At 50.6% G+C, this 27423-nt stretch overlaps 1 protein-coding gene across 3 annotated transcripts; it reads right to left on the minus strand.

The window, feature by feature from the left end:
• On the minus strand, positions 1-27091 carry Slc44a2 (solute carrier family 44 member 2 (CTL2 blood group)). Of its 3 annotated transcripts, none has more exons than XM_020167726.2 (23): positions 26963-27091; positions 12346-12394; positions 10918-10991; positions 10729-10813; positions 9362-9446; positions 9106-9216; positions 8960-9020; positions 8746-8869; positions 8545-8628; positions 8352-8464; positions 6697-6828; positions 6513-6612; positions 6334-6426; positions 6072-6156; positions 5263-5525; positions 5085-5179; positions 4442-4545; positions 4267-4340; positions 4110-4180; positions 3898-3986; positions 1995-2079; positions 1490-1614; positions 1-1240 (listed from the first exon to the last, which is right to left on the minus strand). In XM_020167726.2, exons 1-22 carry the CDS (start codon positions 26991-26993, stop codon positions 1493-1495), a joined length of 2130 nt encoding a protein of 709 aa, XP_020023315.1. In that variant the 5' UTR covers positions 26994-27091; the 3' UTR covers positions 1-1240; positions 1490-1492. The 3 variants fall into 3 exon arrangements, with proteins under 3 accessions (XP_020023315.1, XP_020023314.1, XP_020023316.1); XM_020167725.2 differs by lacking the exon at positions 26963-27091 and adding an exon at positions 12866-13073; XM_020167727.2 differs by lacking the exons at positions 1490-1614; positions 26963-27091 and adding an exon at positions 12866-13072.
• Between the last annotated feature and the right edge of the window lie 332 nt (positions 27092-27423).

Consider the following 27423-nt stretch of genomic DNA (forward strand, 5'->3'; position numbering starts at 1 on the left):
GACCTGTACAATAGGCACTTTTATTAGTGGTGGAATGCAGTTACTTACACATAGGGCTTGGTGAACAGGAGGGGGTGGCAGGCACGGGAGACCCCTCTCTCTCTAGGATACTGGAATTGCACTGATAGGCAAAGATATGAAGGGGGGGTAGGGAGAGAGGGCTTGACATGGCAGGCAAAGGGGGTACCAGGCCCCCAAGTTCAACAAGTTTGGCAAAAGGATTCCTAAGGTGTGAGGTGAATGGACAGAGGGGTCCCTGTTAGCCAGAGCATCTGCCCTCCCACCGTGTCTCCTGACATCATCCCTCAGGTGCTGATTTCAAAAAAGGGACCCAATTCACAAACCAGTCAGCCAGCTGCAGTTTTCATTAAAAAGCCATTAGCATCTTCAGCCTGGTGCTTCCGGACCACCCCGCTTCCTTTCCTCCCATCAGGGCCCCCCCAATATCACCTCTCTAGCCAGAAGACTCCCCAGCCTGGGCAAGCATACACTCCTGCCCAGCCACACACCTCCCCGACTGGGAGGGAGACAACTGAAGGCACTCTGGGTACCTCCATTCAGCTGTGGAGGCAGAAGGAAGAAAGCTAATTGACCCTTTAATGCATGTCCAGGTTAAAAAATAATTAAAGAAATGCATTTGACGGCCCTGGGGCCGAGGACTGGGCCATGAAGAAGGGGCTCGGTCCTGGCCCGTGAAGTGAAGGCAGTCAGAGGAGCTTGGAGTTCACTGTGGCCAGGCAGCTGCCTCCTCATCTATAGACACAGTCTGTCCCATTGTCTAAGAGGACAGGAAGCATGGAGGAGCCTGCAGAGGTTGGGCCACCTCCCATCCCAGACACTCCACTGCGTTTGTCTCCATCTGGGCCAGCAAGGGCTGGGTGACTCATTCCATTGCAATCTTTAAAGTGCCCGTGAAAACTCCAAGTGCCCCTTGGCACAGGGAGAAGCCCCAGATCCACCAGGTCCCCAAGAAACTGGTAGTAACGGGATCAGGGGGAGGGGACAAAGAGGCAGTGGCAGGACTTAAAACAAAGTCCAATGAGCCAGCAGGATTCTGACCCAGCCAGTCGCCTGTCCAGCACCCAAGCTCACAACCTTCCTGAGAGGAGAGGCCTCGGAGGAGGCCTGGGCCTCTAGGAATCTGCCAGCTTCTTGTTGGTCTTGTTCAAGAGCTTCTTCAGGGTGGAAGACATGAAGTAAGGCCTTTCTGCAGAGCCGTCATTTCTCTCCAGATCCTCCACTGCAGAGAGAGGCCACAGAGCAAGTGACATGAGAGAGCGCCCACAGGCAGGGGCCTCTGGGGACAGGGTGGGAATGAGAGCCACAGAGAGGTCTCAGTGAGTTAGAAAGCAGGACACACTAGGAGCAGAGGGGGGGCAGAGCGGGACCACGCAATGGATCCCCACACTCCCAGGCCAGGAAGCCCCCTGCATGCACCACCCGGCTCTCCAGAGAGGCCACCTGTACCCCCGACACCAGTGTCCCTCACTTTCTACTCCTCGACTTCCTCCCGCTTGCCCTCCTCCGCACTCCCCTTCAGTAGGATGTCCCTCAGCTCGGGCGACATGAAGTAGGGTCGCTCCTGAGAGCCGTCATTCCTCTCAAGGTCCTCACCTGGGCCCCCCAGGAACCGGCAGGGGGAAAATGGGGTGATCAGGAAAAGAAGGGAAAAAGGGAGGCAGGGGAAGAACAGGGAAGCCAGCAGGCATGGAGGAGAGGGAGAGAAAAGAAAAAAAATAAAAAAGACAGATGGAGAGACCAGAGTTAGTAGCAGCCACAGGTGCCCCCAACAAAGCCAGAGGCCCAGGGGCAGAGTGTTCCAGCTACAGCCTGGGCCAGGGGACCACAGGAGGGTAGAGCAGCCCCGAGTGCAGTGAGGAAGCCAGCAAGGCATGCTGGGGCCCCAGGACAAGGGACAGCCAGGCCCTGGGGAGGTCAGGGGCAAGGGACAAGGGAGTCAGGGCCCCAAAGAGCTGATGTGAAGGGTCACTCACAGAAGCAGAGGAACAGCGTGTCCACACACATGCCATAGACACTGAAGAAGCCATGAGCGATCAAGTAGGAGCCAATGATCACCGTCTGGACAAAGGAAAAAGGGTCTGTTACTGACCCAGCTCCCACCCGGAGCAACCTCCCACCCACCATGACCTTCCCAGGCTGGGATAATGACACTCCTGCCACTGAGCCCTTGTCAGAGTAACATCTCAACACCTCTGCTGGCAGAGCCCGTCATCTCTTCAACCCCAGGGCACATGCTGTCATTCTGCCATAAATCCAGTACACATCTCATCCTTCCACTATCAGCAAGTCCTCCTCCAGGAAGCAGCGTCTAGCATCTAGATCCTGATTTTCTGCTGTTTTAGTACTGTGCACCACTCCTAAAGCCTTTGTCCAGCTGCAATTTTTTTGGGGGGACTAGGATTTGAATTCAGGGCTTCACACTCACAAAGCAGACCTCTACTGCTTGAGCCACATCTCCAGTCCTTGTCTTTGTTTTTGAGATAGGGTCTCCCTAACTTTATCAGTCATAGTCTCAAACTTGGGATCCTCCTATATCCGCCTCCCAAGTAGCTGGGATTACAGGCATGTGGCAAACATGCCCACTTGTCATCACAATTATTCCTATGGCCCTTGAGACTTGAAAGTTGCCTGATTTAACATTTGTTGACTTCAGTCAAGTGGACCTTAGAGAGATTAAGTAATTTCCCCAAGTTACTCATCTTGGAACTATCAGAGGGACTAAGATAAAAATCTAGGCTCCAAGGCCTGCACTGCTCTTGGGATGAGACTCAGCCCCACCATGGCCCTGTCACCTCCTTGCCCACATCTCTACCTCTTTAGTCTTTCCATAGCAGGCATGCTGGTCTCCCCACTATTGTTCCTGGTAGGGTCCTACCTCAGGACTTCTGTACTTGCTGTTTCCTCTATATTGTCAGACCTCAGATGCACCATCACTTGCATGGTACAGGCACCTGTACCCCCAGACATCCCCAGGTCCTCCAATGCCAGCCCAAATAGTTCCCTGGATCCCTGGAGTGTGTGGATGTGCCAATAGCACATCCAGTTTGCAAGCATATATATTTTTTATTTTATTTATTTATTTTTTGAGATACAGGGGTTTGAACTCAGGGCCTACACCTTGAGCCACTCCACCAGCCCTTTTGTGTGATGGGTTTTTAGTTTTTTTGAGATAGGGTCTCATGAACTATTTGCCCAGGCTGGCTTCGAACCTTGATCCTCCCTATCTCTGCCTCCTGAGTAGCTAGGATTACAGATGTGAGCCACTGGCTCCTGGCTTTTTTTTTTTTTTTTTTTTTTGAGATAAGGTCTTCCTATGTAGCCTAGGCTAGTCTCAATCTCTCTCTCTTTTTTTTTTTCTTTCGGTACTGGGGTTTGTACTCAGAGCATGGAACTTAATAGGCAGGCACTCTACCACTTGAGTCATACCCCTAGATCTTTTGCTATAGTTATTATTTTTTGTTTTCTCCAGTTTTTGTCTATAACCAACTTCCTACCCCTGCCTCTTACATAGCTGAAACCACAGATGGGTGCCACCATGTTTGTTTTTGTTGAGATGGGGTCTCTAATTTTTGTTGCCAGTTTGGCTTTGAACCACTATCCTCCCATCTCTGACCCATGAGTAGCTGGGATTACAGGTATGAGCCACTGCAGCTACTTCAGTTTTTATTAATATCCATTAACCTCTAAACTGTAAGGCCTCTAAAGGGAAGGACCTCTCCTCCCGAGGGTCTCATATTTAGTAAGCACTCAATAAATATCTATGAACTGAATAATCAACCCCCTCACACTGACCTGCATCCACATCTGTCCAGCCAAAGGAAATCAACCAAGTCCCAAAACCTCCCCAGACTCCTGCGAGTGCCCAAAGATTCATACCAGTATAGGGACCCAGTAGTAATTGAGAGGTGGTGCTGTATCCTGCACGATCCTGATTCGGTGAGTGAAGAAGAAGAAAGCCAGGATCCCTGGGGAAGGAGGAAACTCAGGTGGTTAAGAGTTCTGAGTATAGGAAGAGAGCACTCCATGGGGACAGGTCAGCAGCTCCCAAGTCACTCCAACAGGATCCCAAACTGGGAGGTGCCACTCACCCACACTACCCACGATCAGAAGTTTGCCCAACAGGAACAGGAAGTCAGTAACTTTGTCCAGGACAGCCACTCTGCAAGGGACAAAGAGAGGCAGGTGTAACGCTGGTTCAAGGACTAGGGGAGGAAGGAGGCAAGAGAAGAAGGCGTCTTCTCCGACCTGATGATGTTTCTCATAAGCAAGAAGAAGGCATTCCTGGCAGACGTGCAGAAGTTGGTGCCGTAGATGGCGATCTGGAGGGGAGAAGGAGGGATGAGGTCTCCTGGATGGTGATCGGGGCTCCTCCCACCCAGCAGGAGCAGGTGGGTCATGTCAGAGTCCCAGGCCGACTCACCATGATGTAGGCATTCCTGTTGAGGAATTTGATGAACTTCTCTAGGCACCAGAAGCAACATTTGAGGCAGGTCATGAGAAATTTGGCAAACTTGTTCTCTGCAGCTGCAAGAGAAGGGCAAGGACCCAGAGTCGTCTAGATAGGGAACCCCATCGCCCACTCTCTAAGTGAGACAGGCAAAGGAGACGATGCAGAGCCCTTGGCCCCGCCCCTAACGAGAGAGCCAATTGAAAAGTCTCAGCCCCGCCTCTAACGCAGAACCCAACCAGGATGCACACACTGCTAATCAGGCTCCGCTCCCAAGCAGAGGCCAATCCTTGCCTCTGCCCCACCTCCAAATAAACCAATCCCAGCCTCATACTTTCCTCTTGAGAAAGATAGCAGCTTTAGTTCCGCGCCCTCCTAGCAGGAGCCAATGGTGGGCCGGGCCTTTTGGGCCCACCCCTCAGCAGTAAGAATTTCACCCAGTGGGCTCTCAGCCGATCACCTCAGGAACCAATCACATTCAGCAACACAGCTAATTGCCCCAGGCAGGAACCAATCACTGTCCCACCACTTTAGTGGTCCCACCCACCCTTCCAGCAGCGCCATTCCCAACCTGTTGCTTAGTCCCGCCCCCAGAGAGGCTGCACGTGGCCCGCACCTTTCAGCCGCTGATCCAAATACTCCAGCATCACGCGGATGATCTGCACAATGGCCAGAATGAGGGCGCCAAAGGCCAAGGACCCTGTGTGGTACCTGCGGGGGCGCCAAGGGCGTGATCAGTGACCCGGCAAGAACTGCTCCACCCTATCCTTGTGCTGTCCCCAACCCCGTCCTACCTGAGCGCTCGGCCAAAGGCAGAGAAGAGCGGGAAGGCAGGCAGATCATCTGGCTTTCGCAGGGCCCAGTAGTAGGAGGCAAAGGCCCCGGCCAGGGTGACCTGACCCAGCGCCAGCACGAAGTTGGCCAGCCAAAAGAACATGAAGGCATTGAAGATCTGCAGGCCCAACAACGCACGGTGGTAGCCCGACTCACCACCATAGAAGGCGAACTGGCAGCGGCCATTGGGGCACAGGCGAGATTCATTGGAGGAGGGGAAGTTCTGGGGGAGGGGACACAGAGCAGAGTGAAAATCCTGAGCCAGTGGCTCACGCCTGTGATCCCAGCTACTCAGGAGGCAGAGATCAGGAGGATCAAGGTTCGAAGCCAGCCTGGGCAAATAGTTCCACAATCCCCTATCTCGAAGAAAAAAAAAAAAATCACAAAAAAAGGCCGGTGGAGTGGCTCAAGGTGTAGGCCTTGAGTTCAAACCCCAACACTACAAAAAAAAAAGAAATACTGCAGCCAGGAATTCAGGGTGGGTGAGACAGTCATGGGAGGTCAAGGAATGAGGGGTTCAGGAGAGGAGCTTGTGAAAAGCAAGGAACGTCTAGAAACAAGAATGGCTATCACAAAGGTGAAGAAAAATGCGGAGGGTCAGGAAATAACAAGGGGGGGGAGTGGTCCAACACCCAGGGTCCAAAAGAGGCCAAGGTGATCAATTCCCAGCGTGCCCTGGAAAGTTGCGCACTCCATCCCTTGGCATCCATGCCCCCACCCTGGTATAGGAATACAACAGGTACCAAATGTTTGTTGAATGATCTCCCACCTCAGGTTTGCAGGTTTTTCCAACAAGTGGGCAGGCAGCATCATCGAATATCTTATAGACAGCTTCGTTAGAAGTGGACAGAAAGCTAGATTGTCATTAAGGAATTCGAAGTCTGGGGATGGAGAACCCCAAGGGATTATGGGAAAGGATCCACACACCCCAACTAGGTTCCAGCCCTGCCCACTCAAGCTTCAGGTCCCTTCCAGGCAACTTTGCCCTTTAGCCTTCTGAGGAGTCACGGGTGGGGGCTGCTGGTGGATACACAGCGGTACTGGCCCAGTAGGCGATGCAGAGACACAGAAGGAAGAAGGTGACCAGCGGGTACAGCATGGAGCACATGACATATCCCACAGCCCTGAAGAGGAGCACAGACACAGGCATCAGGGCCCAAAGAGCCCCAGGGACAACCCCAGCCTAGGTCCCTGGCCATCCCAGCCCCACCTGCTGGCTTCCTTGATGAGCGCAATGGCGATGAGAATTCTCTTTCGAAGAAAGATGAGTAGCAAAATAATAATAACTTCCAGGATACTCAGAATGATCACTGTAAGGGGCAGAGGATAAGTTGTTTGGGTGCCTCGCCTCCTCCAAGGCCTCCTAGGGGGCAGGACTGGGGACTGTGACTCACTGAAGGCCATCCAGGTCTGCCGCAAATGCAAGTACACCCGCAGATCCGTCTGGAAGCCAAGGTCTACCAGAGAGACATCCGAGCCAGCCTCACCACGCAGTCGCGCGTACTCCATGTAGCAGTGAAATATTCCTGCACAGAACCACAACTTCAGCACATCAATTCCTCCTCCAACCTTACAAAGCAAACACGATTGCCCCCAAGGCTGGGGAGATCCTGCCACAGGGTCTTTGGCAAGTGCCATTCACACTGTCAGGTACACTCTCTCCCACATCCTCAGGATTCTGCTCAAATGTCACTTGGTACTTGGTCACTTGAGCCACACATCCAGCCTTTCTCTCTTTTTTTTTTTTTTTTTTTGGTGGGACTGGGGTTTGAACTCAGGGCTTCCTGATTGCAAAGCAGGTGCTGTACTGCTTGAGCCACACCTCCAGCCCTCCCCCCCTCCACACACACACATGTTTTTTTTGTTGTTGCCATTGAGAGGATTTCACTGTAGAGTCCAGGCTGGCCTGGAATTTGCCATTCTTCTGCCTCCACCTCCCTGGTGCTGGGATTATAGGCGCGCACCACCTAGCTGACATGATGTCTGGGTTCTCAGATTTGGTTGCTAAGCACTTATCTTTCCAGAAAGTTTAAGTGAGTAATCAGAGTACAGGAGCTGCTTGGTGAGCAGAGCCTCTGGGTCCTCCAGGCCTTTCCCCTGACCTTATCTCCACACTATCACGGGCTCCCTGGCCGCTCATATGGTAAACAGGAATTATTTCCGTAATAGGAGCATGCAGTTGAGGCCCAATGAGACTTAGTCACTTGCCCAAGGACACAGATCTAGTCAGTAGCAGAGCCAGGATTTCATGTTCTGGGGCCAGAGTATGAGTTCCTAGTCACTAAACAGCATGCTTGAGAATGCCTTTTGGTTTTGTTCTTTTCTTTTTCGGTTTTTGTTTGTTTGTTTGTTTCTGAGACAGGATCTTACTCTGTAGTCCAGGCTGGCCTCATGCTGTCAATCCTCCTGCCTCAGGCTCCCACGTGCTGAGATTAAAGGCACGCACTACCACACTTGGCTATGAGTGTTGCTTTTGCTGCTGACAAAATACCAATCTAGGACCTGGTTTGGAAAGGTTCCGAGAGCCAGATCCCTCTTCCCTCCTGTGGTGATGCAGGAATTGAACCAGGGTCTTGCACATGCTAGGCAAGCGCTCTACCACTGAGTTACAGCTCCAGCCTCGAGAGCCAGATTTAACTCATCCCCGATAGATGGGCATTTAAGGGTTTCCATGTCTGCTCTCAGAAACACTCACGTGAGCAGCTTCACAAATATACCAAGTAAACAATGAAGAACAGCCAGACACAGTGGCTCATGCCTGTAATCCCAGCTACTTGAGAGACAGAGATCAGAAGAATTGAAGTATTGAAGTTCAAAGTCAGCCCGGGGCCAATAGTTTTTGAGACCCTATCTCGAAAATATGCAACACAGAAAAGGGCTGGTGGAGTGATTCAAGGTGTAGGCCCTGAGTTCAAACCCCAGTAGCACCAAAATAAAAAACAAGATGAAAAACATCTGAAGGCTTAGGATGAAGTTGCTGATGGGTACAGGCAATTTTCTGTGGGTACACAGGTGGGAGAGGGCACAGGGGAGGGGGAGGGAGACGCACCATAGCCCAGCACCAGAATCACCATGACAATCATCACCCAGACCATAATGCCAGCTAGGAACCGGAGCAGGATGACAAACAGGAGGCTCATTACCATGGCGATGACCAGGCCTCTAGGGAGTAAGACAGGGACATGAGAAGATCCTGCCAGGCCAGCCTCGGAGGGGACAGAGCCACCTGCCCTCTGACTTACATGACAATCCAGTACCAAGAGACAGTATAATCTTCAAATATCCTCATGGCCAGCTGCCGCGCCTCCAGGACCCCATTGGCCTTCCTGAAGAAAGAGGATGAGGCTCAGGTCAGACCCCCCTTTCCTGATCAGGTGGACCCCAGGCCATGCCCTTGTCCTGCCAGGAAATTGTGACACCCGTGTGTTGTCAGTGATCCTCACTTGGCGCCTTCCACCAGCTCCGTGATGTTTTTCCGAGAGCCGAGGCCATCTTCATAGGTAGTCTCGTTACCCACCATGAGGACCCCCTTGTGGGCGTGGATAGCTGGAAAACACCTGCGGGCCACTGTATGGGAGCCAAGGACGGAACTTGTCAGGCTAAGTCCATGGAGACCCCCCCAGTGTGTACCTGAGCCTCTGGGGACCCCAGACTCACAGGGTTTGCTGGGCGTGAGGACAGCAGGACATTCACCATCCCGAAGCACCTCAGCCACACCCTGCCAAGAGAGAGGGAACAGGTAAACCCCAGGACTGAGTCCTCCCAAGGCCCCTAGCTGGGCTCCCAGGACACCTGCTGCTCACCTTATTGTTCTGGAAGCCGGGGACACAGAACTGCTTGTAGTACTCAAAGTCCTTTGAGTTTCGGGCATTGAGGAAGGTGAGGTAGCGGTCAGGGCACTGCTCCACACAGATCTGGGAGCGAGGAAGGATAAGGATGCAGGGGACAGGGATATACACAGGATCCCCACTCAAGACAAAGGCTCCATCCCATGTCCAGCCAGCAAGAGAAAGCGATGACAAGAAGGAAAGGAAATGGGGGAGGCAGGGGACAAAATACCTGGGGAGTGGGACATTGGAATTCCAGCAGGACCAGGGGACTGGCACACTTCACGATGTTGAAATAAAACAGGAAGGGCTTGTCCCTGGAAGTGCAGAAGGGAAACAGTCAAGACTTCTCAACCACCCTATATAGAAAGCTTTATGGAAAAAACAACATGGGATGGGAACGTAGAGCAGAGTGCTTGCCTAGCATGCGTGAGGCCCTGGGTTCTATCCCCAGCACTATGACAACACAAAAGACCAAAATCAACAATAAAAACCATAATGACAGCTACTCCCTGGCAGATGCTGTTCTAAGCTCAGTACATATATATTAGATCATCTATGATTCCCATTTTAGAGGTGAAGAAAATGAGACCAAGGGGCTGCCTCAAGAGTAGGTCATATAAGCCCTAGGTCCTGAATTTAAGATAAATATCAGACTCAGAGAGGTTGAGACACTTGCCCTAGGTCACACAGCCTCCAGGGTTTGACAAAGTCTCAGCTGAACCAGCTCTGTCACCTGAGCTGTTCATCACCACCCTGACACAGAACGGTACTGTCTCCTCTGTCTCTGCCTCAAAATTTGACTCCATCCAGGTGCCAGTGGCTCACTCCTGTAATCCTAGCTCCTCAGGAGGCAGACATCAAGAGGATCCTGGTTTGAGGCCAGCCTAGTCAAACAGTTCGACAGATCCTATCTCAAAAATACCCAACAGGGCTGTCGGAGTGGCTCAAGTGATAGAGAACTTGCCTGACAACAGTGAGGCCCTGAGTTCAAACCCCAGTACTGCCAAACAAAGAAAAAAAAAACTAATGAGACTCCAGAGAACAGAACGTTTAAGTTCCCAAGGCCTGGAGCAGCGGCTGGGGATAATGTGGGAGTTTCAATACACAGGTGGCCTTCCAAAACCAGCTGCAGATTGAAAATATTTTTTAAAAATTGTGTCTGGCACAGGGAGTATAGCTGAGTGCTGTAGGGCACGTTTGGAGTCCTGGGTTCCGTCCCCAGCAACAGTAGTAACAGTGATGATGGTAAATTTTAAAAAACAAAATAGAAAATAGAATTGAGCATGTATAAGCTGCTTCTTCTTGCTGTCCCCTAAACAATACAGTATAACAGCTATTTCTGTAACAGCCACATTGTATCAGGCGTTACAAGTCATCTAGACACATTTAAAGTCCGCGGGAGGTGCAGGCACATTCTGCGCAAAAGCTGCACCATTCTACACACGGGACTTGAGCATGGGGGAGTTTAGTATCTGCAAAAGGGGTCCTGCATATCAAGGGACAAATGGACTAGAAAAGTCTAGAACCTTCTTCCCTGTGCTTACAAGCCCTTCTCCCCACTCCCCAGCCGATCAAGCCCCTGGGAGACAAACTCACGCGTTTTTTGTGCCCTTCTGTCCGCAAAACTCGCCCCTGCTGTCCGTGGGGTAGATGACCTTCCGAGGGTCCCCATGGGTCCAGGCTGTGAAGGGATCCGGGGACACTGAGGCCCTGCCATTCCTCAGCCCAAAGGCGGGGCTGCCCCCTCCCACCTACACGCCATGTCCTACGCCCTCCCCTACTTACCTATGATGCCCACAGCCACGTAGCCAACGATGGCCAGGAGGAGAATCACACAGCAAATGACATCTGTGCAACCCCTAGGGAGCAGAGAGGCAACGTCAGGACACGGGGCCATCTTGCCCTCTACACAGCCACAGCCGTGTGTCATTTGGACATATTTTCCCCGATAGTTTGAATGTATACAGCTTTTACATTTTGGTACCATCCCCGAAGCAAGTGACAGCAATGTGCAACTTGTGATCAGGTCTGAAAATCTCCCCACATCATCACCAGAAATACATGTTAACATTTTACTTGTTTGTACGAGGTTTCATAGACTTTTTTTTTTTTTTTGCTAGAATTAAAATTTGGGCACTCAGTGACAGAGTGCTTAAGTAGAATGTGCAAAGCCCTGTGCTCAAACCCAGCACAGCAAAAAGAAATCAATAAAATAAAAATTACAGAACAGAGATTTACATGAAGAAATTTTTATGCTGGGCACCAGTGTCTCACACCTGTACTTCTAACTACCCAGGAGGCAGAAATCAGGAGGATCAAGTTTCAAGGCCAACCCAGCAAGTAAGTTTTCGAGATCCTATCTAGAAAAAAACCCATCACACAAAAGGGCTGGTGGAGTGGCTCAAGGTGAAGGTCCTGAGTTCAAGCCCCAGTACCACAAAAAAAGAAGAAAAAATTTTTATATTTCTAGCCAGGAGCTGGTGGGCGCCAGTGGCTCAAGCCTGTAATCCTAGCTACTCAAGAGGCTGTGACTGGGAGAACTGAAGTTGGAGGTCAGCCCAGGGCAAATAGTTCTCAAGACCCCAAGTCCAAAGTAGCCAGACAAAAATGGACTGGAGGTATGGCTCAAGTGGCACAGTGCCTACTTGACAATCACAACTCCCTGGGTTCAAACCCCAGTCCCACCAAAAAATAACAAAATAAAAAAATCCCAGCTACTCCAGAGGCAGAGATAAAGGAGGATCTTAGTTCAAGTATAGCCCAAATAAAAGCTACCTAGACCCCATCTCAGGCAAAAAGCCAAGGGTGGTGGCTCCTGCCTGTCATTCCAGTTACTGAGGATAAAGTGGTCCAGGCAGGGAACAAAAACCCTATTCCAAAAACAGCTAAAAGCAAAAGAGGGTTGGGGGTTTGGCTCAAGTGCTAGAGCACCAGCCAAAATAAGTAAATAAAAACAAGTCCACTAGTGGCTAGAAGACTTGGCTCAAGTGGTGGGGTACATGCTTGGCGTGGGCGAGGCTCTGGGTTCCATCCCCAGCACCAAACACCAAACAAATAAAACCCGTTTGTAAGGACTCTTTGTACACAAAGCAAATTAGTCCTTGTAGCTAGCTGCAAATACTTATCACCAGTTTGTCGGGAACAGAGGGAGGGAGGGATACAGACGTGGGCTGGGGCAGGAACATCTCTGTCCAGAAGCCCCGGGGCTCTTACCTGTTGTAAATGGGTCCTTTGAACGTGGGATCATACTTTTGTGGCGTTCCTGAAAAGGCAACAGAATTTAGCTGAGTAGGTCAGAAGATCCCAACCCAGAATGGACTGGGAGACCTGCTGTTCCATGGCATTAAACTTGAACCCTGGACACACTAGGGTCCGCTTCCTACCTCCAGGAGACCACACCCCAGCTCCCATTTCCCCTGACTTGGAGGCTGGCGGCCACCCACGAGAGCCAGGCCCAGAAAGGTGGACAGGGGCAAGTTCAAGGTGCGATGGGCCGGGCACTTATGCAGGGGTCCTGAGGAGGGAGCCCCAGGGCAGGTCGTGCGGGTTTGGAGGGGCATCTGGGGGAGAACTCTGCGGAGCTGCTGGCAGGAGATGGGGTGTCACTTGCAGATGTACAATTTTGCTCCCCTTCTGCTCCTCCCCAAGGTCCATTCCCCCCTCACGCCCCCCACCCCCACGCTGTCGCGTCCAAGTGGCCAACCCCGGGGTGCGGGGAGGGGAATCTGCCTACCGTGCTTCCCGTAGTAATGCTGCCGATCGCCCCCCATCCCGGCGGGCGCGCACCCCCGACGGCGCCCGTAGGCTCCCGCGCCCTCTCGGTCCCCAGGTCCGGACACGCCGCGTCCCCAGGGAGGCCGGGACCCAGCGAGAGACTGGCCGAGGCGCCTCCCAGCTAAGTGCCAGGCTGGGCGGCACAAACCGGTCAGACCGGCCGGAGCCCGGGGACAGAGGCGAGGGAGGGGAGGAGGGAGGAAGAGGGAGGGGGAGGGAGAAGGAGGGAGGGGCGGGGGGCGGGGCGCCAGCTGCTCCTGCCACTCACCGCGCTCCCGCCCAGCCCCCACCCACCCACCTGCGGCCGCGCCACCTCCATTCCCCCACCCCCACGCCTCAACAACCCCGGGAAACTGAGGCACTGGAGGGCAAGCAGACGGCTGAGCTCAGACGACCAGCGATTGACGGAGAAGGTGGCATGAAAGCTCTCACACCGGTACAGTTTTCTCTTTTTTAATTTTGGCAGTACTGGGGTTTGAACTCAGGTCTTCACATTTGCAAACCAGGCGCTCTACCGCTTGAGTCACTCCTCCAGCCCATCTCACTCTGCTTATTTTGAAGATGCGGCCTGGCACCCTTGGCTCATGCCTGTAATCCTAGCTACTCCGGAGGCAGACATCAGAAGGATCGCTGTTAGAGGCTAGCCCCGAAAATAGTTCTAGAGACCCTATCTCGGAAATAGCCAACATGGACTGGCGGAGTGGCTCGTGTTCTAAGAGTGCCAGACTAGCAAGTGTGAGACCCTGAGTTCAATCCCCAGTATCACCAAAAAAAAAAAAAAAAAAAAAAAGGCTGGAGGTGTGGCACAGGCGGTAGAGCCCTGCCTGCCTAGCAAGCCCCAAGCCCTGAGTTCAAATCCCAGTGCCAAAAACAACCCCAAAATAATAATAGCTGCTACCTCAGAATCAAGTACACCCAGGTGGGGCTGTGCTCCCTAACTTAGCTTGTCCCTAGAGAAAACTCCACCTCTTTCAAGTGGCCTTATGTGAGAAGCCTGTCTGGCCCCTAAGCCACAGGCTTCAGCAAACAGGCGAGGCCTGAGGCTCCAAGCCATGCCCTTGGGTAACCAGGACTCCCAAAGAAATCTTGTGGTTGCCACAGTCCCTTCCAGCCCTGGCCGGCTGGTTCCACCCCACCCAGACTGAGCAGTGGTCAGAGAGCTGGTCCCGGTCACAGGCCTCTTCTGTACCCAGTTACACTGTCCGTTGGAGACAATGACACTCAACACCATACCTACCAGGTCGTCACAGACAAATTCAAATGTGTGGGCTGTCATGTGGGCTTCACCCCCAGCTGCACATTTGTGTGGCATCTGCTACCCAGCCCCATGTGGAGGTTTCACTGTCACCTCATGCTCACATCCAAGCTTTTTATTTGTTTTGGTGGAACTGGGATTTGAACTTGGCTCCCTGCATACAAAGTTGGTACTCTACCACTTGATCCACACCTCCAGTCCATTTGGCTCTGGTTGTTTTTGAGATAGGATCTTGAGAACTATTTGCCAGGGCTAGCCTCCAACCTTGATCCTCCAGATCTCAGCCTCCCACGTAGGTAGGATTATATGTGTGAGCCACCACACCTGGCTATATCCAAGATTCTGATTGTCCCCCAAAGGCGGTTCCTCCTTTCCTGTACCCAGGCCAGAAACCTCTTCTTGCTTCACATCCACTCTGTCTTCAGAACCATCTAGAATAATCCAGCTTTTGTCCACAGCCAGTCATATCCTGCCTGAATTAGCTATGACCCTCATTTTGTGCAATCCCCTATACTCTCCACAGCTGGGAGAGCCTGTGAACACCTAAATCAGGGTACTTCCTTCCCTCTGCCCAGAACCTACCATGGCTCCTACCTTGCTCAGAAGAAAAGCCCAAGTCCTCACTTCCTGGCCCTCACCTCTTCTCACTTGCTGCTGGCTTGTTCTGTTCCAGCCTCACTGCCCTCCTGGCTGTATTACAAACTCAGCAGTCACAATGCCACCTCAGGGCTTTTGCACTGGCTTTTCTGTTCCACTGCACAGAAGCTCTTCTCAGGCCTTGAGGAGGTACCATCTCCCCCGAGAGGACAGGCTGCCTCCGACACCTTATCTAAACAGTACAGTATGGCTGGGAATGTAGCTCAGAGCTAAAGCCATGAATGAGGCCCTGGGTTGTATCCCAGCATTGGAAAAAAAAAAAAAAAGTCAGATATGGTTGTTCATGCATATAATCCCAGCACAGGGGGAGGCTGATGCAGGAGGATCTGGAATTTGAGGTTAGCCCATGTCTAGCATCAAACAGACAAGCAGTAAATGTTTGTTGAATGAATAACCACAATGCATAATCAGCACTTATAGAACTAACTCTGAAAATAAAAATGCAGCAGTTATCCATGTGTCCGTATTTTAAGAAATAATGTGCGGGTAAGTAGGGTGGTGAATCCCTATAATCCCAGCACTTTCGAGACTGAGACAGGAGGATCAAATTCATTTGAGACCAGCCTCCATTACATAGTGAGACCTTGTCTCAAATAAATAAATAAAATAAAATTTCTAAAAATTAATTCAGGAGGGGCTAGGGATGGGGCTTAGTGATAGACCACTGGACTGGCATGCTTGAAGGCCTGGGTTCCATCTTAGCACTCCACCCGAAAAAATTAATGTGTGAATTTTCACTTAAAAGAACTTGATCAGTGATAAAGGTGGAATTTTCAGTCCACAAGAAAAGCAAAACTCTTTCGTCAGTATGCTTGCTATGCATTTGGAAGAAAATAAATTTAACCTGCCCTGACACAGAGCAAAACAAATTCCACATGGATTAATCACGAAAAGACATAAAATCTCAAAACTATGACAAATAGCCTGGCTACACAGTGAGTTCAAGGCCATCCTGGGTTACACAGCAGGACCTGGTCTCAAAAAAAAAAAAAGGGCTGGTGGAGTAGCTCCAGCGGTAGAGCACCTACCTAGCAATCATGAGGCCCTGAGTTCAAATCCCAGTACTGATAAAAAAAAAAAAACTAAAAAAGTTACAAGCATGAGGAAAACACAGGAGGCTATATTTAACATCTGACAGGAAGACCGGTAGCGCAGGCGGTAGGAGAGATAGGGATTGGAGATTACTGGAAGTTTCTGATGTCAGCCTTCTGAATGTGAGCAGACCTGGCAGAGAGGAAGAAACCACTTAAAAAAACAATGCTGAGCCGGTGGCTCATACCTGTAATCCTACCTACTTGGGAGACTGAGATCAAGAGGGTCAAAGTTCAAGTCTAGCCCAGAATGGTTTGAGAGACCCCATCTCCAAAGTAACCAGAGCGAAATGGACTGGAGGTGTGGCTCAAGCAGTAGAGCACCTGCTTTGCAAGTGTGAAGCCCTGAGTTCAAATCCCGGTCCCACCAAAAACAAAACAAAACACTTATTCTAGCTCACACCTGTAATCCTAGCTATTCAGGAGGCAGCGATGAGGAGGATCACTGTTGGAGTTCAGCCCGAGCAAATAGTTCGAGAGACCCTATCTCAAAAAAACTCAATATAAAACAGGGCTAATACTGTGACTCAAGTGGTAGAGCGCCTGCCTAGCAAGCGTGGGGCCCTGAGTTCAAACCCCAGTACTACCAAAAAAAAAAAAAAAAAAAAAAAGAGGTAGAATCGAAAGCTTGAGGTATTGTGTTCAATCCCCAGCACCACAAAATAAATAAACCATATCAGCCCATTTTACAGCAGGGGAAAGCAAAGGTCAGAAGGGAAAGCAGCTTGCTCAGTCCACCCAAGAGGTCCATTCACAGTCTGGGTGGGATGAGTAAGTGGGAGTTACAGAGGGTATTTGAGCAGGAGCATGACAAGTCCAGGCGAGGAAAAGGAGAACATGCTGGGGAGTCTCCGAGAGCTCTGTCAGGGGAAGATTGCTGAGCCTGAAAAGCTTGAGTTACCTCTGTGAGATGAACGAAGAGGCACTGGGTACAGGCTTGGCCCTGTGGCCTCTCAGGAAATGTGAGAGGGAAGATTGGTGAGGTCAACTGATGGGTTCCATTAGCTCTCATTAACCATAGTAGGGTAGGGCTGAGGAAGGGGAGGGGCAGACACTATGGTTTCTGATCATTGAGCCTGAGCCAAACCCTGAAGGAAGTCAGTGTGTTGGATTTACAACAGGGGTTGCAAGATGATAATAAGAACAAAGGTGCAGGCAGAAGATCAGGCGTTCCAGGCCAGCCTGAGTTACATAGCGAAACCCAGTCTCATGCCATGTGTGGTTGTGCACGCTTGTAATCCCAGCTACTTGAGAGGTAGAGGTAGGAGGATCTCGACAAAGTCAGCACAAGCTGATAGCAAAAGGGCTTGGGTGTGGTTGAAGTCAATCACATTAAATTATTTTGTATACTTAGGTGTGTCTTGTTTTTTTGTTTCTGTTCCTTCAATCTTCCAGTCTACTAAAACCATTCTGATTTTTGTGTGAGGCGAACGTGATAACCACTACACTACGGAAACAACCGGTCCATTCTGATTTTTGTGTAGCCTAATAATATATTTTAGTAGCTGGCCTTGAGTACATTCTCCTATAATTCTTTTTGTTGATGTTTTTTATTTTTTCAGGACTGAGGTTTGAACTCAGGGTCTCCACCTTTCCTTTTTTGTGATGGGTTTTTTCGAGATAGAGTCTAGTTGCCTGGGCTGGCTTCGAACCGTGATCCTCCTGATCTCTGCCTCCTGAGTAGCTAGGATTACAAGACTAAGCCACCAGCACCCGGTTGGGTATTTTCCTTATTTAAAATTTTATCTTATTTTTATTATATTGTTTTACTGGGGGTACACTGTGACATTTACAAAAGTGCTTATCTTAGTTAAATTCACCCGCACCATCATTCTCCTTTTTCCCTCTCCCCCCTTCTTTGAATAGTTGCAAGGTCTCACTGTTCCGTTTTCACACATGGGTGCGTAATATTTGCACCACATTCACCCTCCAACACCCTTTCTTTGCATCCTCCCCGCTCCCACTGGTACCGTTCTGCCTTCCTGTCCTTCCTTTTTTTTTGGCAGTACTGGGGTTTGAACTCAGGGCCTCACACTTGCTAGGCAGGTGCTCTACAACTTGAACCACTCCACCAGCCCAGTTTTGTGTTGTGAATTTTCAAGATAGGGTCTCTAGTATTATTTGCCTGGGCTGGCTTCGAACCGTGATCCTCCTGATCTCAGACTCCCGAGTAACTAGGATTACAGGTGTGAGCCAGTGGCCCCCAGCTTTATTTTGCTTTTGAGACAGGGTCTCAGGATCTTTCCTGGAGTTAGCCTCAGTCTCAAAATCTTCCTGCCTCCACCTTCCAAGTAGCTGGGATTGAAGGCCTGTCCCACTGTGTCTGGCCAAATCAACTTTCAAGTCATTTTGCTCAAATATCACATTTGAAAACAAACAAAAAATCCGAAAAAGGAATTCCAACAACTTGCTGGTCTAAACAACATAAATTTCTTACCTCCCTTTTCCTCTTTTTCTTTCAGCGGTGCTGGGGTGGAAACCGGGGCCTCCCACATCCTAGCTTAGGCAATTATCTTATAGTTCTAGCAGTCACATGTCCACAACTCACTGAATGCCACTGCACTGCATTTCTCCCCAGGATTCTACATTCTCTGACAGCTTCTAGAATCTTCTGAAATTCTACGGGAGAATCTGTCCCAGGTTCGAGAGACCGGTTCTTCTTCCTCCTTCTTCCTCTTCTTCTCCTTCTTCTTGTACTGGGGTTTGAACTCAGGGCTTCGTGCTTGTTGCTAGGCAGACGCTTGGGCACATGAGCCATGACCCCAGTCCTTTTTGTTCTGGTCCTTTTGAAGATAGGGTCTTGCTTTTTATCCACGCCACCCATGATCCTCCTATCTAAGCCTTCCACAGTAGCTGGGGTGACAAGCAGGTGCCACCACACCCAGCCATTAGTTGAGATGGGGGTTTCTTGAGCTATTTGCCCAGGCTGGGCTTGAATTTCAACCCTCCTGATCTCTGCCTCCTGAGTAGCTAGGGTCCAGGCATGAATCACCAGTTGTTCCCTTCTCCCATTTTTAAAGCCAGCCGTCACAAGAAGCATACATCTGTTTCAATGTCACTGTCCTCTGATGTCCCACTTCTCTCGTTTCTAAGGAGTCTTGTTCAGGGACCATCTGCAAACCCAGAATAGTGCCCGACCTCAAGGTCCTCAATCTAGTCACACCTGCAGAATCTCTGTGGAGACACGTAAACCAGTACGTTCTCATGTTCCCGAAATTGCCACCAGGACATATTTGGAGGCTATTGTTCTAACTCCCACAACTTCCTCTTTTTGCATGTGAGTGTGTGGAACTGGGGTTTGAACTCAGGACTTTGCACATGCAAAGCAAGTGGAGCCACACCTCCAGCCCATTTTGCTCTGGTTATTTTGGAGATGGAGTCTTGTCAAATATCTGCCATGCCTAGCCTCAAACCTAGATCCTCCCAATCTCAGCCTCTCGAGTAGCTAGGATTACAGGCAGGGGCCACCAGCGCCCAGCTTCCTCTTTTGTGATCTTCTCTGTGGTGCTGGGTGAGAAATCCAGTGCCTCATGCGTGGTAGGCACCATCAGGGGCTTAGCTGTGTAGGCTAAGAGTTGACAGACTCGTAGCTACCTGAAGGGCACTGACTGCTTTGTTTTGTTTTGTATTTTTGATGATACTGGGGTTTGAACTCAGGGCCTTGGGGTCTACAGCCCCCCCCACTTTATTTTTTTTGCCGGGTACAGGACAGTGTCTCACTATGTAGCCCAGGCTGGTCTAGGACTCTCAATCCTCCTGCTTCAGTCTCCAGCTTGCTGGGATTACAGATGTACACTACCATACCTGTCTCCGTCTATGGCAGCCTTTATACAACAGGAAGCTGAATTGGGGTGGTACATCCTGGCATTTATTCACTAGAATGAGGATGGGGACACAAAGACTCCACAGCTCAGAATTGGGAAAGTGAGGCCCAATGGGGCTCCAGTCCTCCATGGATGAAGTCAGACACACCTACAGGTTCTCTCAGCTGCCACTTTCCTGTTTGCTGGGACTCAATGCCTCCAAAACACTTATCACAGGTCTGGAGGATGCAGCTTCAAGAAATAGAACTCCATAGACTAGAGGCATGGCTCAAGTAGTATAGTGTCTGCTTGGCAAGCACAGGGTCCTGAGTTCAAATCCCAGTCCCACCAAAATGAAAAATGAAAAGAAATACAACTCTGTGCTAGAGTCCTTGCCTGGCATGCAACTTGACAGGGAGGTAAACTGAGGCCATTCCCATAGGCCACAGAGCTGGTGATGCACAGAGTCAAAGCCAGGCTTTTCTTTGGCAGGTCCTGGGTGCAATGAATTGAATGTAGTCGGGCTCCTCTGAAACTTGCGTGACATTTAATCCCCATGGGGAGGCATGAAGTGTGTGGAAAGTGATTGGACCATGGTGTGCAGAGGTAGGGCCTTTGGAAGGACCTAAGAAGTCTTCAAGAGGCTGAGCCATTGATGGCTTTCTAAGAGGGATAGAAAACCGGGCAAGGCAGCACCCAACTGTAATCCCAGTACTCAAGAGGCTGAGGCAGAATTGTGAGTTTGAGGCCAGCCTGGGCTACATAAGACCCTGTCTTAAGTAAACAAAAAAGAGAACAAAACTCCACGTGCTCCCTGCCTCTCACCCTTGTGATGCAGACACCAGCTGGGGACTCTGCCAGCAAGAAGGCCACCACCTGATACAGCTTTTTGACCTTGCGCTAGAACACCAAGTGAAGCTAAAGAACCCCCTTTTCTTTGTAACATCCCCCCGCACACACACCTGTGGTATGGTGTTAAAAAAAAAAAAAAAGACCCTGGGAGAAGCAAGGGTGGAGGAAATATGGAGAAGCTGAGAACAGCCAGAGTTGGGGAGGTGACCCTTGGGTCCCCGCCAGGCTGGGCAGAAGGGCTGGCCTACCCAGTGTGGTGAGCGTGGGAGATAAGGAAATTGACATGAGTTCCCCAGTCACATTGCTTCTGCCAGGACATCAAATGCCACCTAACCCCACAGCTTCTGGACACCAGCCAAGTCCCCAAGGGCTACAGCAGCCCAAGGCCTCGTCCACACAGCCAGGCCATGGCCCCTGCCTTTCCAGAAGCCTGGGCCTGGCAAGTGACATCCCAGCTGATCAGACAAGTCTCTGACAAAGGGCTCAGGACAGCACCTGGGCAGGAGAGCACAGAAGCGCTCAGCAGCAAAGATAGAGAGCTAGGCCTGGTGCTGCCTAGCTATAATCTCAGCTCTCCAGAGGCAAAAGGACCGTGAGTTCCAGGTCAGCCTGGGCTACATAAGGAGACCCTGTCTCAAAAAGAAGAAAGGTAGAGTGCCTACTGTATGCACCAGGTACCAAACAAGCCATTTGCTTCTAGAAATGTTTAATTCTTATTTTATCCTGACAATGTGTCCTGAAGGCTGACGCACAAGGAAGAAACGGAGGCACCAAAATGTTTCGTGACCTGCCAAGGATGCTCTTGAAGTCTATTATGGGATACCTCCCCTGTACCTCTGAACCTAGGTCACGGTCAAGTCCCGCACTCACGTCAGTCCAGACCCGACACCTGAGTCACGCCACAGCCCTCCTCTGCTCAGAACTCTCAATGGTCCCCACTTCTCCCAGAACAAAAAGCCCAAGTCCTATGTGTGGCCCACAGGCCATGCAGACTCTGTCCCCTCTTCTGTCCTCACCTCCTCCTGTCAATAGGCCTCCTCACTGCTTAGTAACACCAACATGCTCCCTCCCCAGGGCCTTTGCACATGCCCTTCACCTAAAACGCTCCTCACAGCTCCCTTCCTCTGGTCACCTTCTCAGAATGACCTTCCGATTTTAATCTCAAACCTGCCTCCAGGCTCTAGAGATCACTCCCACCCATCTTCTAGGATTTACCTTTCTCTAATCCTCTTACCCAACATTCTAAGCAATTTCCTAATTCCTTTTTTTATTTTTGGCAGCACTGGGGTTTGAACTGAGGGCCTCATGCTTGCTAGGCAGGCGCTCTACCACTTGAGCCACTTTGCCAACTCTCTCTTCATTCTTATTTCTTGTCTGATCTCTTTAGAGAATGTCAGCTCCACAAAGGCAGCAGCTCTGCTGGGTTCACTGCTGGGGCTAGAACACACAGTGCTTGTTCAACGAATGCCTGCTGAAGGAAGAAATGAATGGACTTATTTACATCAAGCAACCTATAAGCTTATCAAGATACAAACTTCAGTTCAGTTTGGGCACGGTGCCTCATGCCTGTAATCCTAGCTACATAGGAGGATCACAGTTTGAGGCCAGCCCAGGCAAATAGATCTCAAGACTCCATCTCCAAAACAATCAGAGCAAAATGCACTGGAGGTGTGGTTCAAGTGGTAGAGCACCTGCTTTGCAAGCTCAAAGCCCTGAGTTCAAACCCCAATTCCACCAAAAAAAAAAAAAAAAAAAAAGTTTAAAAACTTTAGTTTACACTAAAAAGAAAATAATCATCCCCCTCTCACCTGCAGGCCTGGAGCTCTCACTTCCTGTCCTTGAGAACAGTTCCTCTTATTAATTTCCCTTTTCTCTCCATCCAGACACCGTCTACAATGTCTGTCCCCTAACCTCTGTTTTCTTTTTTTGTGTGTGCTGGGATAGAACATGGGCTTCACATACTCAAGCACTGAGCCACACCCAGCCCCTGAACCAGTCTTCCTGCACACTGTTCCCCCTTGCTGGATCATCATTTTACCAGCCTACGTAGTATTTCACTGTGGGAACAGGACCTTTTTTTTTTTTAAACCTGTACCACTGAGCCACACCCTCCACCCCTGTCCAAGAAGCTATAAAAAGATACAGAGGCTTGCACAAACACAGACATAAATAAACTAAGCCCTGGAGACTTGTTTTTTTGCTTCTTTGTGACAGGGCCTCGCTCTGCAGGCCAGGCTGGCCTTAAACTTGAGATCCTCCTGCCTTAGCCTCCCCAGTGCTGGGATTACAAGTGTGTACCACCACTCACTCCCATCTGGAAGGAAGTTTCTTGACTATGCTATCTCTGTGGTGTGGACAGGGGCTAAGAGTTCTTAAAAGTTCTTTCATATGGAAAGCCAAAATCAGAATTTATTTTTAGTTTTTAGTTCCCTTGTCCCAAAAGAAAGAATGTATTGATTTTGTTAGATGAGTTTAAAATCGTGTCATTTTTATTATAATTTGGAAGCGAATACATTATGCATTCTTCACATACAGAATGATTTTTTTTCTGCAGTACTAGGGACGAAATCCAGGGCCTTGCACAAGTCAGGCACCTGCTCTACCACTGAGCCATGTCCCAAATCAATAAGACTTTTTTTTGGTGGGACTGGGATTTGAACTCAGGGCTTTGTGCTTGCAAAGCAGGTGCTCTACCACTTGAGCCACTCCTACAGTCCAATTTGGTGTGATTATTTTGGAGATGGGGTCTATTTGCCCAGACTGGCCTCGAGCCTCAATCCTCCTGATCTCAGCCTCCCAAATGACTAGGATTACAGGAGTGAGCCACTGCACGCAGCTGAACATTGTGCTTGCAAGTATATATCTGTAATTCAGAATGGTTACATGGAGCCAAAAACAACTATATTATCTCACATAGTTATTTTGTTTCTTTCTTTTTTGTTCTGGGGCTTGAACTCACTCCTTCACCTATAGCCACTCCACCAGCCCTATTTTTGTGAAGGGTGTTTTTGAGATAGGGTCTCTTGAACTATTTTCCTGGTAATCCTCCTGATCTCTGCCTTCTGAGCAGCTAGGATTACAGGCGTGAGCCACCGGTTTCCAGCTCTTTCTTTCTTTTTTTTTTTTTTTTTTTTTTTCTTTTATTATTCATATGTGCATACAAGGCTTGGTTTATTTCTCCCCCCTGCCCCCACCCCCTCCCTTACCACCCACTCCACCCCTCTTTTTTTTTTTTTTAACACAAGGTCTTACTACGTAGCCCAGGCTGGCCTGAAAAATGCAAAAATCCTCTTGCCTCAGTTTCCTGAGTGCCGGGATTAAAGATGTGCACCACCAGGTTTGGCTACGTAGTTATTATTTTTTTGTGTTGAGAGGCTTAACATCCACTCTCCTTGTATTTTTCAAGACTACTAGGGCTGGGGTGTAGCTCAGTGGTAGGGTGCTTGCTTGATTAAATAAATAAACAAATATTCCTCCCCAACTTTTTTTTTCTTGTATGTGCATAATCAGATTCCCTCTGTAGCACTTAAGACTTTCTGGTGAATGGGGCCAAGGAATCTGCTTTTTTAACCAAACACTGTTACTTTTTGCTCTCGTCAGACTCTATTTCTCCCTTGTCAGAACCTATTGTTTGGGTTCTGGAATTCTATCCTGTGCTGCTCATGGGCAGTACCCACTGCTGACATCCGCCGGAGCCCACAGTCGTTTCCTCATTTCCCTTGGAGCCACCCCACCTTCCTCTCAACAATGGTGTCTGCTGGGGAAGCCCAAGCCCGTGCCTGGACACTGAGAGCTGCTGTTCTGTTAGCTCCATGTCCTTAGTGTCACCAGCCCCAGAGGCCTTCTGAGCATAAGCACGGTGACAGACAGTAAGCGACTTTTGCTGAGCCCTACACGCGATGCAATTTCAGAGAGGTCATCCGTTCACCCAGAGTCACATAGCATGTAAATTTTTGAACTATGCTTTGATCCTGGGTCTTTCTGATGTCACCCTTATATATTCATGTAACCAAGAGAAAGCCACTGGGAAAGGAGAGAAGGATCCATTATCAGGCAGGGAGTTGACGGCACAGCCCAAGGGCCTCAAGGGTGTTGATCTATTTATTTATTTTTAAAGTTTTATATTTGGGATCATGCTGGAATTTGAACTCAGGGCTTTGAGCATGCTAGGCAGACACTCTTGCCCTTTTGTTTTAGTTATTTTTCAGGTAAGTTTTTACCCAGGACCAACCTCAGACTGCAGTCCTCCTACCTTTACTTTCCAGGTAGCTGGGATTATAATATGAACTGCTATAGCTATACCCAGCTAATTGATTAAGATAGGGTTTCACTAATTTTTTTTCCCTTGGGGCTGGCCTCAAAACACAGTGCTCTCAACCTCATAGCTGCGATTACAGGCAGAGCCACTGCTCAGGGCTGGGGCCTTAGGTGTTTGGTTTTGGTGAGATAGAACCATTTACAAACAAAGCAAGCCGCCAAGCCAGGCAGTGCCCCTGGAGGAAGATCAAGTTTGTCTTCAGGAACCTGCCCAAGTTTCCATCTCAGGCTCCTCTGGGCCTCCTGGAGGGAAGTAATTAAACAAGTAGGTGGTTTGTTTGCAGTTCTTGCTGCACAGAACCTACTCCTACAGAATTGTCTCATGTTGGGCTCTGTCACTTAAAATAGACCATGTGATTTTTTTTCCACACACTGTGTCCTGGTCTTTGCCTTACAACCTCAAACAACCTGCAATTACATATTTATCCTCTTGACCACTCCCTGTGATCTTGGACTCTTCTGACTTGGCCACTGCTGTGATCCTAGTGTCTAGATTTTGCTGTAAGACACTCAAAAAATACTTGTTGGGCAGGGACTGGGGATGTAACTCGGTGGCATGCACCAGGCCCTAAGTTCCATCCCCAGCACTGACAAACAAACAAAAAACTTGCTGATTGACTATCTGAGCACACAGGCTATCAGGCCTGTGTTGCAGAGGTCCCCTTGCCCTCTTCTGGGTGAGCCTGCTGAGCCTGGAAGGTTTGCTAAGTCGCGGTCCATCATGGCTCAGTCCCATTTTTTGGCCAAATTCAAGGCTGAATGAATCCTATCATTGTCCACTCTGCCCTACATCCCCCTATCCCAGCCAGACCTCGTGGAGACCAGATTCCTCAGGTGCTGACCACCATCAGCCAAGGCACACCACATCAGAGACCATCATCCATACCCAAGGGGTGCACACCACCAGCCGCAGAGCAAAAACCAAGAGCCAAGGGGGCCCTGCCTGAGGTCTGGGCTGGCAGCTTCTAGAAGCCAGAAGGGTGGTGGGGAGGTGGCCAGGTCCTGGTGCCTCCCTCTTGGCAGGACTGGGCAGGGAGCGTTCCCCCAGCCTTTCTATCTGTCTCTTCCTGCAGCCTCCTGAGGCCACAGTCTCTGGAGGATTAGAAAGCACAGAGCTAGCCTACTTGTTTTTCTTCATTTTGAGCAGTTTCCGGCCCCCTCCCCAAGCCCTCAAGTCTAGCAGTTTCCAGGAAGTTCCTGTCACACAAGGTGGGGAGCAACGGTGACCCTTCTACCCCAGGGCAGTGCCACTTGACTCTTGGCCTGAATTGGGCTCTGGGGACACAAAATGGAGAAGAGAAAGGAGAAACTGAGGAACAACATCTCTCCCATGGGAACCCAGGGGGGGAGGACCTCACTGTAGGGCTTGATTGAGGAGAGGCCTGGTCCCATCCCCAGCTGGAAGTGGTTAAGGCCACCCTCACGGCTTCAAGGAGGGGGTTCCCAATCTCCCGGACCCCTTAAATCCGCATGCAGGCACCCCTAATTCTTTGCACAGGGCAGATAAAGTTTATCAATTGTTTCCGGCTTCCTTCCTGCCCCATCAACCGGAGGCGCCCTTGTTTCCGCCCTACCCTGGTGCCTGGCCAAACCCAGTGGGCTCCCACCCCAGTATTCGGTCTCTCCAGTCTTGCCTCAGTTTCCCCATCTGGCCAAAAGCCCAGGATCGTTCCTTCTGTGTATGTGTGCAGGGGAGGAGGGATATGGATAGGAGGAAGAGGGGGACAGAAAGGTCTAGAAGAGGAGCGGGAATTGGGGAGGTCTAGGCCCTGTTTCTTTTCCCAGCCACGATCGCCGAGCCTCCCCTCCCCCGCGCGCCATCTGAGCCGCCCAGATAACGGGTCCTCGGCTGAAGGAGCATGCGCCGTGCGCCCCGGCCCGTCATCCCAAAGGGAGCAGGGGATCCCGGGAGGGGATGCACGGCCACCAGGCTGGAGCAGAAAGCGTGGGATGCGCGCAGCACGGGATGCACAGGCCCGAGCGCGGAGGGGACCTTGGCTGCAGCGCGGCTGTTTGAGGTCTCAGATGTCCCCCTCCTCCCTCAACATCTACCCCTCCAACTCAGCAGAGGCGACTCCTACCGTAGGCTCCGTCCTTCCGATCGTCCTCCATGACCGCAGCGGGCAAGGAGGGGAGGCCCAGCCAGCGCGACCCCAGCCCCGGCGGGCGGGAGGCTCCGCGGGCAGCAGCGCCCCGCCCCGGGCCCCGGCCCCGCCCCGCCTGCCTGCCTGGTCAGCCCCGCCCCCGCCCGCTCCCTCCAATGGGAGCCCGGCGCCGGAGGGGGCGTGGCCTGGGGGCGGACCCGGGCTCCGGAGGGGAGAGACCCAGCCTTTGTTTCCAGGCTGGTGTGCGTGATGGGCAAGGGGAGGTCCGCTAATCTGTCATTCATTCATGCATTCGTGGATTACACAAGCAGGCATTGGGCGCCAACTGTGTACCAGTGAACACACAGAAAGATGTTTTTCATTCATCACATAGGCAAGAATCTGAGTTTAGTAACAGCCAACCGGAATGGGCAAATATTCTCTAGCAGAAAGATGAA

This window comes from Castor canadensis, chromosome 14, assembly GCF_047511655.1.
Source record: "Castor canadensis chromosome 14, mCasCan1.hap1v2, whole genome shotgun sequence".
NCBI lineage: Eukaryota > Metazoa > Chordata > Mammalia > Rodentia > Castoridae > Castor > Castor canadensis.